The 13731-nt window shown below is 43.6% G+C and overlaps 1 protein-coding gene across 1 annotated transcript in view; it reads right to left on the bottom strand.

The window, feature by feature from the left end:
* EIF2S1 (eukaryotic translation initiation factor 2 subunit alpha) overlaps window positions 1–13731 on the bottom strand; it is a 201768-nt gene that overhangs the window by 158682 nt on the left and 29355 nt on the right. Inside the window, exon 3 of the mRNA XM_069638721.1 lies at window positions 11876–11955. Coding sequence (XP_069494822.1) covers window positions 11876–11955 — 80 coding nt within the window. The remainder of the gene's footprint in view (window positions 1–11875; window positions 11956–13731) is intronic.

The raw sequence follows: 13731 nt of genomic DNA, 5'->3' as shown, positions 1-13731 counted from the left end.
GAAGGTTCAGCTCCAAGCGGGTTTGGAAGCGAGTTCCAGAGTTTCGCGGCAAGGACTGGGAAGCGGATTCCACCTGATCTTTGTAGCTTAAAGCGAGGTACGGTGAGGCAATTGGCCTGGGCAGTTCTGAGTGGTCTAGGTGTGGTAAGCAAATCTGCAGGCCAAGTAGTTGGGGGCTTGGTTGGCGAGGCATTTGTTTTGAGCGAGATTCTTTGCGATACAGGAAACCAATGAAGGCTTCTCCTGGTGTCAGAAATGTGATGGTTCCTGGGGATGTTTAATGCGCCTCTAATGGCATTATTTTGGATAATCTGTAATTTGTTGAGAGTGCATTGGTTTGTACCCAAGTAGAGGGTGTTGCAGTAATCGATTTTGGACATAACCAGAGTCCTGGCTAGTGTAGTTCAATTGGCTGGTGTGAGGAAGGGGCGGCGGGCTGTAATGAGCTTACAAGTGTAAGCTGCAGCCGAGGAAACTGCGTTGGTTTGTCTGAAAAGGGATAGGGTGAAGTCGAGATATATACCTAATGTTTTGGTGTTGTGCAAAACCTTAATAGTGTTACCATCAATGACAAATGATTTGAAAGATGGGTCTAGTTTGTTGAGTCTCTGATGTGAGCCCAAGATGAGAAGCTGTCTTTTCGTCATCAAGACAGAGTTCATGTTGAGCCATCCAGGCTTGGATGAATTGGTAGGTAGTATTTACGGCCAGTGTGTCAGCTGTGTGGTCCCAGTGATGGGGATGAATATCTGGGTGTCGTCCGCGTAATTCGTGGAGGTGACAATGGTTTTGTAAACACATTGTAGAGTGTAGGGGAAACACAAACCTTGTGGTACCCTGCACGGAACTGGTGAGGGTTCAGTGGCAGCAGTGGGGGAGAAGACCCTCGTGGATCTGTTATCCAGCAATGAACTGATCCATGCAGTAGTTTTGTCAGAAAAGTGGGCAGAAAAATTGAGGTGTCAGAGGATTTGATGATTTACAAGGACGAATGCTGCTGATAATGAAGGAGAAGTTAGAATGCCAACTTGCCTTTGAAGTCTTCAATCTGGGTTTTAAGGTCAATAAGGGTGGTTTTGGTGCTGTGACGGAAACGGAAGCCAAATTGTTTAAGGCCCAGAAGTTTGTTAGATTCCAGATATTCTTGGATCTGCAGGTAGGCTGCTCGATCCAACATTTTTAGCAAGAAGGACAGAGTAGTGATAGGCCTGTAGTTTGTAGGTCTGCTTGAATCCAATGTAGGTTTTTTGAGAAGCGAGATGACCCACGCATCCTTCAAGTTGTCTGGGACCATACCTGTGCTAAATGATGAGTTTATAAAAAGGCAGTGATGAATGGGGCTAAGTTATGTGAGGCCTCCTTGATAATAGGGGCTGGACATAAATCGCCTTGGCAGTTAGGTTTGAGATTGATATTTTCAACTTGAGTGCTAGAGAGGGGCAAGAAGCTGAATGGTTTACAAGTGTGAATGTTAGGTTTAGCTCTAACATGCTGGGACTTGTATTGCTGGTCAAGTGTTTGATTTGGTTTGTAAGATTAGCTTGTCGTAGGTGTCTTTTTTGGACTGGAGGATGGCATCTTTTAGTTGAAGGTGACTAAGGTGAGGCTAGCTTTGTTCATTTCAGAAGGATTGCTTTTCTAGCAAGCTTCAAGGTTACGTTTTTCCGTTACAAAGAGCTCTCAGCAGAGGTGTGAACCACGTGTTAAGGTGAGCAAGTGGTTTGGATTTCCTAGATTTGATAGGTGTAATAAGGTCGAGAGCTTTCAACATAGTCTGATTGAACGTGTCTGCCAAGACAGTGGAATCCGTGCATGAGGAGTGTTCGATGAGTGTTGTAAGGAGGACAGGGAGCAGTTTTTCACATCTCATTTCTTGTGCAAATTGCGGGCGCGATGTCCTGCGTAACGCTAACTTTTTTTGCTAGGATGCTAAAGGTAATTCAGTGGTAGTCAGTCCAAGCACAAGGTTGGTTAGCCTCGATGTTGATTTCGCAGTTTATGTCTGCTAACCAGTCAAGAGTTCTGGCCTTAATGTGTGTTGGTTCACTGATATGTTACATTAAGCCCCAGTTCGATAGTACGTTAGTCATATCACGTGCTGTGGCGTCATTAGGATCTTGGAAACCAAGGTTAAAGTCACCCAATAGGTAATTTGTGATTTAGTTTTGGTATTGTCAGTGAGAATGTAGGATATGTCTTCAGCAAATGTAGATAGAGGACCGAGAGGTCTGTAAATAAGGTGAAGTGTGATGGTTTGGTTATGTGATATGGCTAGTTTCACTGAGAGTAACTCCGCTGGAGGGGTCTGTTGTGTAGGGGAGATGTGAAGGATAATCGAATTTTTGTGTATGAAGGCAATGCCACCTCCTTTAGTATGGCTGGTGTTGCGATCACTCCTGATGATTGTATATCCTGTGGGGATGGCCAGTGATAGAAGTGGTCCTGAGGACGCATGGAGCCAAGTTTCTGTAATGGCGAAGTAGAGGTCATGTGCTGTGATCAGGTCGGCCATGTCGAGCGCCTGAGCAGTAAGGGACCTGGCATTAATCAATGCCCCCTTGATTGCGGTTTTGTGTGGGGAGGAAGTACTAGTATTAAGTTTGGTGCTCTTAGTTATGGTAGGTAATGGAGTGGCGAGGGCTCTTGCAGAGTGTGATGCACGAGTGTATGGTACTGCAAGTATTATATTGGGAGGCATGCAGGAATCTGGAGCCAAGTCTCAGGTTCCTAATAAGTGCGGTGCAAGGTTGGTTAGGAGTAGGTTTAGTAGCAAAGTGTTCTAGCCAGAGGGGCTAGTGAATTGAGGTAGGGGTTGGCAGTGGTTGGTGATGCAGCCAGTGCTGAGTTGGGGTAGGTCTGCGTGCTATTAGCCATGGCAGGGATGTGCAGTTTTTTCAGATTAGAAGGCATGATGCACTTGCGGTGGGTCCTTTGGACGAAACACTGACTTGCACCCGCTGCCAGGAACAACTGCCCCCGCTGGAGCGTTCTTCCCATTTTCAGGTACTGTGTCCCGCCTGGCTTCCCTTGCGACAGATCGTTCGGGGTGACAGTAAATCCTCGACTTTCTAACCTGGGCTAGCCTGGGGCCTGTTAACTAACTTTTCCTGACTTGATCTCAATCTTTTGTGAACTATCTACAAAGACTCTTTGGGCATAACCCCACTGTGATCCTGGACACATTTCGCTTGCTCTAAGAGCCTGGCATTTGAACTTTCTTGATCCCCAGTAGACTTTGCCTAACCTGCCTCACTGTGTTTCTTTTAAAAGTATTGAAATTGTGTGCTTTCATAACTCTGCCTTTTCCCTCCCTTTTTAAAGAACTTATTAGAGTGCCATTTAGGTTAAGCGCTCACCTCTGTCTGAAAATAAGTGGTGTTTCTCACTAAGACTTGTCTAATAAGTAATCAGGGATATATATATATATATATATATATATATATATATATATATATATATATATATATATATATATATATATATATATATATATATATATATATATATAAATAAATGAATGAAATAAGAACAGAACTAGCCAATACTGAGCACATACTGAAAAAGCTAGGGGCAGAAACCCTTCTCCATAAAATAGCTGAGCAACTTACAAACTTCAGATCGCTAGCTGAACGCGAACTAGTCTACATAATGCAACCCGTGAGAGCAAGAAAATACGGCGAAGGAAATAAAGTCAGTAGAACCATGGGCAACATCAAAGCAGAACAAGATATGAGACACATAACCAGTATAATTGACACAGATGGAAGAGTACAAACAAGACCGGCGGATATAAATGAAGTGTTCCGAAACTTCTATAATAAACTCTATACTAACGCGGATACAGAACCGCCCTGAAGCCCTGCTGAAATGTATGGAATCTTTTCCCCTACCCAGTTTGGACTAAGCGGACAAGAAATAACTCGACCTCCCAATAAAAACTGAAGAAATAGAACAAGCCATCACGGACCTACAAGCAGGCAAGACCCCAGGTTCCGACAGCATCCCAATGGACCTATATAAAACATTTAAATCAGAACTCCCCCCAAAGTTACTAGAAATATGGGAAGAGGCACGGACCAGGGGGGTCCTTACCAAACACGAGAGAAGCAATTATGGTCCTACTTAAGCCACATAAGTCACCCCAAGATCCTGCCTCCTACCCCTCCCTCCCCCCATTATCGCCAATGAACTCTGATGCCAAAATATACGCTAAGGCAATTGCCAAACGTCTAATAAAATTTATGAACAAGTTAGTCCACCCCGACCAAGCAGGATTCATTCCCACCCGATCTACAGCACTAAACCTCAGGAGATTGTTTCTATTGCCTCACAGATGGACCCGAATGCCCAGACCGTAGCTATCACCCTGGACGCTGAAAACGCTTTTGACTCCGTCTTGGAGGTACATGTATGCGATCCTAAATAAAATGTGGTTTGTCCCGGTATTCACTAAATACATTCGAGTCCTATACACCCCTCTACTTGTACCGATTTTCCCCAGACAATGTGCCCTGGCCATCCAATCTCACTTTTATATTTGTATCCTTGTATAAAAGCATGATCATGGGGGTGGTGGGGTCTTCCAAACCACTAGTTTCCGCCACAGTCGATTCCGCATAACTGTCAAAAGTGGCACTAAAATTGATGTATGCGCCATAAACAGCAGTATTCCGTCTTGTCATGCAAACTCACCGCGGAGGCGAGCATCAGCACGTTATGGGTCGTGTTAGAGTTGGCTCTAAAGCCAGTCAGGGGAGGATGTGGTTATCCTTGATCCACTGGTGCAGTTCTAACAATAGCACCTTCACAAATATCCAGCATTTCCAACATTCAGTAGTGCGAGGGATCTAAACAAGAGCCCTCCTTCTATACCAGGAGAATGTGGCTCTCCCTCCAGGATTCTGGTATGGTACCACATTCACCAATGTGCACAAAAAGGAGCCAACGCTCAGGCCCACATATCTGGGGAGAGCTTGATTAGACTTGCGAGTTGTGGAGCCTCTTGATTATCTTTGCCATTTTACTCTGAGGCTTTACATGTCCATTTCTCTACTGGCAAAGCTTGCTCTTCATTCATTAGCGTACATGCACCCAAGGTAGTCTCAATATGGGTGCACCAATCTTTCTCTGAGACACTATTGATTGGCAGATCTCCCAGTCCCTCTTAAGACTGTCCAGATACCATTGTTGTTTCCAGTATTAGTGTAGTGTGCTAGTTGTTGCCAGACTTCTATCTCACAGCATTTGCCATGCTGTCTCAGCCATCTGCGATACTCGGCTTTAACCTGTATCTTTGCATTGGTGTCTCCTGGAGTATACGGACCCTTAGCACGTTTAAGAACTTCTGCAATGGTTAGACATTTTTTGCAGCTGCAATACTTGAGTCATAATGTTGTCCCATGTTCTTTGTTCCATTTTTCTTGTGTGCTCTTATAATTTCAGTTTAGTAGCCTCCTCAATACTTCCCAAAGCTTAAAATGTTTTTTTTTTTTTTTTAAATAAATCAGCCCGTATGTTCGATCCACTGTTTCCACGATGCTCATCATATTTCTCTATGAATGGTGGTAGCATTTCGGCTATGACCTCCTGTGCCTCATTTAGATTTTTTGCATTCCATTGGATAAGATTCAAACCATTATTACCAAATAGCTCCATTCAGTGCATAAGAATTAGGTGTACCGTTAGATGGTGTAGGTTTTAATAAGGTGTACAGTGGCATATGGTCGCTTTCTTCTTGGATCGAGTCTGCCTTGTCATCTACCAATGCTAGTGCTGCCGGATTTGCAAACAGTCAACTGTAGATGCACTACTCCCGCACACCATTGTATATGAAATGTGAGCATCGCCCAGGTAGAGACCATTTAGCCTGGTAAATCCAAGGGAACAAAACCGTTTTGCCCATGCTTTCCTTTGTCGGTTTGGCATTTTAGATTTAATTGGAGCAGAGTCACCCAAGTCAGCACAATCTATATTATTAGGTTCTGTATTGGCATTGAAGTCACCAACTATGCATTGTTTTATGACAATCGTGTTTAGGATCTTCAGTTGAAACATTGGGTTTGGTTGCTATTGCATTAGGTGGGTCATATTTTCAAAAGGAACATCTCAGTACAGTTGTCAACAATCTTTACCGCCTGTACCATTGTGGATGACCCTGTGACTTAATACCAAGGGATTACGGGTCGAAACCAGTAGTTCACCCTTAAATCGACCAATGGGTCCCTTGGTTGCTGGAATTTGTTGGGTATTCCTTCCATCAATATGGCAGGTCTTGATCAGCCAGGTTTCCTGAAGGGCTATAATGTTGAACAGATCGATAGATTTTAGAAGACCATCCTCTGCTGTTAGATGTGAAAACCCTCTTGTATTTCAAGAAAATATGATGGTACTGTCATCAAGGTTTAAATACCGTTGGCAGCCATTGCCAATAGCCCTTGCTTTTGTTACTACTGTGAACTTTAGCACCTTCTGCGCTCCAGATGCTATTATTCTTATGATTTGCTCAGAAATTTCTGGGCACCCATAGTTCTTCATAGCACCATCTCTGGGTTCTTTATGCCTAGCGTTGGGATCACACCTTTCTACTGCAGCGTTCTGTGAGCACAGTCTATTCGTTGGAGACTTCACCTGGATGTCATTTACTATTATTCTGCACCTTATTTTTATCTTTCAGTGCAGACATTTTAACAAGTTTGTAGGTATACCCAATATGATACAACTCTTTCTCATATTGCAACACATATTCTAAAGTTGCCTCAAATCAAAACAAACATTAGGATTTGCGAATTTTCAAAGTTGGTCCACAATCTTAATATCATTGGTAGCGACAACCCTTAAAGCCACTACAGTATGGAGTATACATAAGATGGCCTCTCTTTTAAGCGGAGGTATTTGCTCATCGTAAGACACTGGTGTAATTTGCAGAGCACTAAATTCCTCTTATGTCGTCATGACAAAGTCGAGTTTTGGTTGTTTTAGGGTATAAGGGCATATTACTCCACTCTGGGAGTTTGTTGACCCATAGGACATGGTTGAGTGGGGGTACAAACTACCAATTTCCCCCTTTAGTCTCATTATTTACTTGGGGCTTTGTCTTCTCATTTGTTTTAATTACTTTCTCACCTTGTTCATCTTCACTATCGACATACTATGTCATTATGTGCATCTTCATTAATTTTGCTACATGTATGGTTATGTATTTTCTGCTTCCCTACTAGTTTTTTCCTTTCCTTGACCGTAGATTTACTATTGGCAAGCTCATTCTCAATTATTTCTTTATTTACATGTGTTTCAGGGTGGTCTACTATTTCACAGTCTGCTTCCGGGATTTGATTTTTGGTTCGATTTAGATAGACTACCATACATAATCGCTTGGGCTATTACATTTTTCTTCCGCTTTCCATGTTTTCTGTGCTTATTAAAGAACTGTCAGCCTCTTTAGAGTTCACTTGCGGGAGCTGTTTAGTGTCAGGTTTAAGACAGGGTGGAATAGCAATGGGTGTTTCATCAGTGTTTGTGCTTTGGTCTTTGGCCAAGTGTCTTTCTATAAAGATTGATGGATTTATGTAATAGTAAAGATTGCACATCTAACTTGTTTTCCAGCTAGTCGCATTTCTCCACCAATGTGACCAACAAGTGTTCAACTATACCAAACGTCACGCTGGATGCAATACTGGAATTACTAATGTTGCTAATGTGAACATGGTCATTTTCAGTGACATTGTCTTGCAAGGTGTTTAACGTGGCATTTGCCTCCTTCTCATCACCCACTATGCTGCCTTTGAGGTTGGGCATTCTCTAATGCACACGATTCTGCTTGGTTGGAGGTCAGTTGCCTACATCCGCTGTGAATGGGACTGCAATGTCACATCATTACAAGGGGTAGATGCAGGATAAGCTAGCAGTTCTACTGGTTTGTTAGCTACAATCACTATGGGTTCCAAATCTCTGGGCAATTACTTTATAATCGGGAGGGAGGGGGGGGCGGTGTTACACCTGTCCATTGTCTGCAAGCTCATTTGCCAGAATCATAGCGTCACTTATTTCTTCAGGCTCCGACACGGTTTTGAGTGCCGACCATTAAGCACATATCACTATTAGAATTATACATTTCAGACATTTCAAGAGGCCTGGGTTCTTCACCATTGCCAGCATTGCGGCTAAGAATGCTATCAATTATATTAGTTGCTGGCTTAATGAGGTGTTCGATCAACTTCATGCCTAGGCAGCACAAAGATCTGTTTAAATCAGCCACCTTTTCTTCCTCGATGACAGTGAGTGGGTTTATTTTCGGAATGAAAGTGGTCACGTTTCTAGATTTCATAGTAAAAGTGGATTAGCTATTGTTTTGGGAGAAAAGATTATACGTCTATGACAATCTTAGGTTCCTCTGTTTGCAAAGGGGGTGTGGCAGAGTCGGGTACTAACACTCCGGAAATACCATGTTAGGCAAAGTTTGAGTGCAGTACCCTCTGGGAACACTACAAGCAACTAGGACTACAAGTGTAAGCAAAACCAACCTTTGGCATAAGTCTGTACTACACAGTTTTGGTAGTGTTGCTGAGCAGCCAGGCTTATCTCAAGAGGGAATGTGAACTGTAATGATGTTACAAAGGTCTACAATCACAGGTGTTCAAATAGACTCTTCTACTCAAGGTTTCTTAGTTAAACACTTATTAATTTATTAACCAGTCAGTTATAAAACATTCAATAGAAGGAGGCAATTCTATATAACAAATACACTTCAAAAATGTGCACTCCAAGTTTCTGAATTGTAAGGCCCTTTTGGGATGGCCCACAGATACAACATACAACCACAGATAACTTTAGCAGAAAGAGTACTGGGGACATGAATATCTTAACATTCAGAATACTTTTCAAGAGGAGTAAAAGGCAAGGTTATTAGAACATAAAAAGGTTATAAGTATTCTTTAGACAGTGCAAATATTTAGAGTTCACCAGAAGAGTCAATTCAATAAGTTAGGCCAAATTGGCTAAAGTCTTAAGATAGGATAACGCAGTTCTGGTAGTTAAACGGAAAAGTCTCTGCACTTAGGAGTAGTTTGTAGTAAGAAGAATTACATATTGGGTCACAAGCTCATTAAGCCTGTGCGTTGCGAAAGTTCCAATCACTTTCATCGCAAGAGGCAAGTACTCAGCCTTGTTTTATAGTACCTTTCCAATGAAGAAAAAGAGTCAGCCTATTTTCTGTTCCTGGCAGTTCCTGCAGATCTCGCTGTTCCTCTTGTCCCCACGACTGAGGCTCAGGAAGGATGTCGGGGGACTCCTGCACTGCACACGAACAATCAAAAAGCTTGGCAAAACTTCAATTCCAGTAGCTGTAGTCAAGCACACAAACTGGTGTCTCTCCCTGGCTATACGGTTTCCTGCAGCACTCTGAGGAAAATGCAACCAGCTCTGAGATGAGTATCCAGGTGGCTTACTGTTGAGTTGATTGGTCCCACCAAATCAAAGGGAGAAGTCGTTCTTGCAGGGGCTTCTCTGTCGAGGTAGAACTTGGCAATTCGGACCTGCAGCAGGGCTTCACCGGGAAAACCAACGGTCCAGGAGTTGCAGCAGCAGTCCTCTTCAAGCTAGTCTTCGGTTCCTTTGTTCCAGTGGTCGACTCTGCCTTCCAAGCCAAGATACTCGCCTTTTATCCACTTTTCTCCCATTCATTCCAGCCTAGCTGTCACTCACCCAGCAGGGTGTCCTTGTCGGACAGCCAGCCAGCCAGCCAGCCAGCCAATCACGCCAGAGTGCATTTGGGTCTCCTAGGAGACTAAGCACAGGGTGTTTCGGGCACCTCCCTCACTTCCTTCCCCCCAAGAGGCGGTCTTCACTTCTGATGCCCGCCAAAGGCGAAGGAACAAAGGGACCAAACCTGGCTTGGCGACCAGAGACCAACTCTAGGAACTTTGCAAAAAGAAATGGCGAAAAAAAGAAAGACCGGGACCTGTTTAAACAAAGGGAGCTCAGATGCCATCTTGAAAATCATGGCTCCCTCGATTTAATGCTACCGGAGCTACGAATAGTTTGCGGTTGGGAAAAATCATGGTAGTTTGTTGTAAAACCACTGCCACCAACCATTCTGAGAGGAAAGGGTAGCATATGACTGATACAAGAGTATCTAGACACAGGGAATACTAAGTAAGCCCTCCAGCACTTCTATTGTAAGATAGGGTGAACTGGGTCTAGGAATTTAACTTTACACTCTGGGAAACAGTAGTTTGTCCCAGAAGGTATTTAAACCTTGGGACAGCCTAAAAAGCTTCCCTGTGCCACTGCACCAAGGGTGCTGTGTGACACAAACGAAATAATGATGCCTATGGAGTATGTTAAACTCCATAACCAAAGAAAACACACGAGTAAAACACATCAAAATACACGAGAGAGTGGGGGGAAAAAAAGGTCACAGTCTCCAGGTAAAAAAAAGAAAACAATCAAGTCCTCAAAATCCAGCAAAGTTGCTGGGGGTCTCTAAGGTGAAGGGAATTAGCACATTTTTGAGAATTCTCCCTAATAGGCCAGGAAACAGATTAATCGTCATCTTTAGTGTTAACAATGTATTGGTGTTCCTGGTTGTGGTAGCAGTGCTGTTAAAGTTAGCACCTCGAAATACAACAGAACAGCAGGGCGATTACAAAAAGCACCCTTCTGTGTGTGTGTCAAAGCCTAACGTCGAATTACATCAAACACTTGCAGTGGGTGTACATGCAGCACCAGTGTCAAGAGTGAAAGATATAAATCACTTCCCAGCTCAGCCAGAGTCACTGATAGCACACCGGCTGTTGCAATAAATAAAAGCATTCATTTGACAGTAAATCCAATTACTCACCCATGGGGTATTGGACACCCAGCTGTCTGTGCTAATGTAGGTGCTTACAGGTTCAGGGGGTGGAGCCAAGCTAATTTCTTTCAAATATTGCAGGTAACTTGCCACTTTGCTTTCAAGCAGGACAGCAGGGGTAGCAGAGGCAGCTAACAGCACTTAGAAAAAGCACTTTTTCTGAGAATTCCGATAATTGGGTATTTTCTAAAAAGGCACAATTTGTATTTGCGACTCAGATGAGGACTCAGAAATTGTAGGATTGACCATGGAGGAAAGATTTATTATAATATGGCCCTGGTAGAACAGCACATTAGATCTCACTTACTTACAATACATGGAACTATTTGGCATGCGCATCACACCTTTGTCAGCAAGCGCCCCCAGAGCAATCCCAGAGGTTAGGATTAATTCCACACCTTCCAGACATCACCTCTTTTGTTTTGGATAAGTCACACGAGTAGGACAGGGATTGCCCAGATGGGGATCCCAAGCATGCTTGTCCTAGAGACCAAAGCTACTCCCTCCCTCCCTCCCTCCCTCCCTCACAGAGGACGCCCAATGAGGCTGAAACATGTCTAGGGGTGCGTGTGGTCTCGTGCAGAAGGAATGAGAGTTAGCAGTTCGGGCTGGACCCTCTTTTTTGGGTGGGACCAAGCCCGATTTGCATAGGTCTTTCCCGTTTCTGTAATGAACGATGGTCTGGAGGGTCGCCGAGAGCATTGCCAGAGGTTAGGATTAATTCCAAATCTTCCAGCCATCACCCGTTTAGCAAGATAAAGCAGACAGGGCCAACACTTCAATGGTGTTAAAAGCACACTCATATTTCCAAGTATATGGAACAGTTTGCAAATTTGAAAAAGCACTGTGTATACAGACACAAATTAAGTATAGAAAGATCATGTTTAAGACAATACAAAACACATTTGAGTACACCCAATAAAGAAAACCAATTAATAGTTGAAAAATCTCCAATGTTAGGACTCCAAACACAGTTGGACCAGAACAAAACATACTTCAAGGAAATGAAATTGCACAACCACTTACGGTTTTAGATTTGGTGAATTTGTCTTCACATTTCAAGGCCTCTTCTGGAGAAACTCTTCTTTTCGACAAATCAATGTAACCTGATTTAGCAAGAGAGAAAGTTCAGCTTCACTGCAATACCTTAAAGCAAAAATAATGTTCTGTATCAAACTATCCATCATCTCTGCTCACTGATTTAAAAAAAAAACTGTTCTATTAATTATATACAAGTAAAACAATAGACTCCAAATGCAAATTATCATGGCTTCAGACCCATGGAAGGATTATGTATTTCTGCTGCAGATCCATCTATACTCACTCTTGATTTCAACGTAAGGCAAGAAATTCTTGGGCTTTTACCTCTGTCGATTAACAGAAGTGGAGGTGGCTGCAGGGAAAGGGGGAGCACCACATTAATTCCAATCAAAAGGAATGCGAGGAAGGGATGGACATCCATTAATGTTATCTGGGAAGGTAATTGATCTATGTGACGGACAACGTGACATAATGGATTATGTACGGCATTGCTTTATCTATCAGAAGGATAGTCTTTTGGATTTCCGGCACAGTAGGAGAGATCTTGACATACGAGAGTGATCAACCAATTCATTCCTTTTACTGAAATGTTCCCAAAATAATTCTAAAAAAGTAAGGTGGCAGCCAGCAACCACAGATCAATCAAGACAGTCTGGGAGCAGATTCAGTACACAGGACAGTCTACAAAGGTTCCTAATGCATGGTTTTGTAATACAAGCTTCGGCTCCCTACAAAAATGTAGTTTGGGGCAGCACACAGTGTTTCTAAAGCAACAGAACCTGCAATGCATTTTTGACATTGTCTAAACTGCAGTCAATAAGAGGTAGCAGCTTACAAAGACTCATCAAAACGAGCACAAGCTCAGAAGATGGCTTTGTCAGAGTACCTGCTAAGGTGAGACTTGGGAGTACACAGAGCATTTTTAAAAACACTTCTGCAATCCCTGCCATTGACAGAGGCGCAGAAGACCAGTGAGCCTTTTCTAGAGCCTCCATGGAAAGGGGCATTAAGCAGCACTAAGTTAACAGCTTTTTGGCTCCTATGTCTCAATGTCTCACCATCATGACTGCTAGGAATTATAACAATAGGAAGACCAAGCCTGAATTATTAGGACTTCCTTCCTCCAGAAGGTATGGAAAAGGAAAGTGTGCTGTGTCACATTCTAAAACATTGTACACTTCGTAGCAGCCTGTCTGGGAAGCTGTCCAGTGAACAACCTACAGTACTATCCATTAAAAGAACATCTGCCGAAATGAAAGGGGGGGGGTTGTCGAGATAAGAGGGCGGCCAAGATAGCATCACCATAGTCTGCTTCAGGTACAGAATGGTTAAATCTTATAAATGGAAGCAGAGAAATTGCCACATACCTTGGGGCATGCCACCTGCTTGCCACAAGGTGGTCTGGGGAAGGTTGCACCCGAAAGGCAGATGAGCGAGAACTGGGTGGTGCTTGCCCAGTTTCCCGTATATGGCTGTATAATCTGGCCAGGTGGGGAGCCAGGGGTCCTGCAAATTTCTTAAAGAACCCCATTGAGTATCAATCTTACCCAGGTGCTCCCCCCCCCCCCCCCGCCGGTAGCCTGTTCATAGCCGCCTTTAGCTCTTCAGGAGTGAATGGGGCCTCTAGAGAATCCCCCTCTCCTGGGGTCAGTGGTTTACTCTAGTCCCGATTATGTATTGTCGCCTTCCTGTTTTGTCCCCTGCTCCTTCAATTTTATAAAGCTGCTCGTAGTATTTGGCAAAGAGGTTTGTCACCTCTCCCGGGGATGAGGGCCAGTGATCCCCCCCCCCCCCCCATCGACCCCCTCCCCCCCGCCGCACACGAATACGGTCCACCCATC

Source organism: Ambystoma mexicanum, chromosome 14 (assembly GCF_040938575.1).
Source record: "Ambystoma mexicanum isolate Mex_15411 chromosome 14, UKY_AmexF1_1, whole genome shotgun sequence".
NCBI classification, from domain to species: Eukaryota; Metazoa; Chordata; class Amphibia; order Caudata; family Ambystomatidae; genus Ambystoma; species Ambystoma mexicanum.
This window is presented reverse-complemented; position numbering and strand designations above follow the sequence as displayed.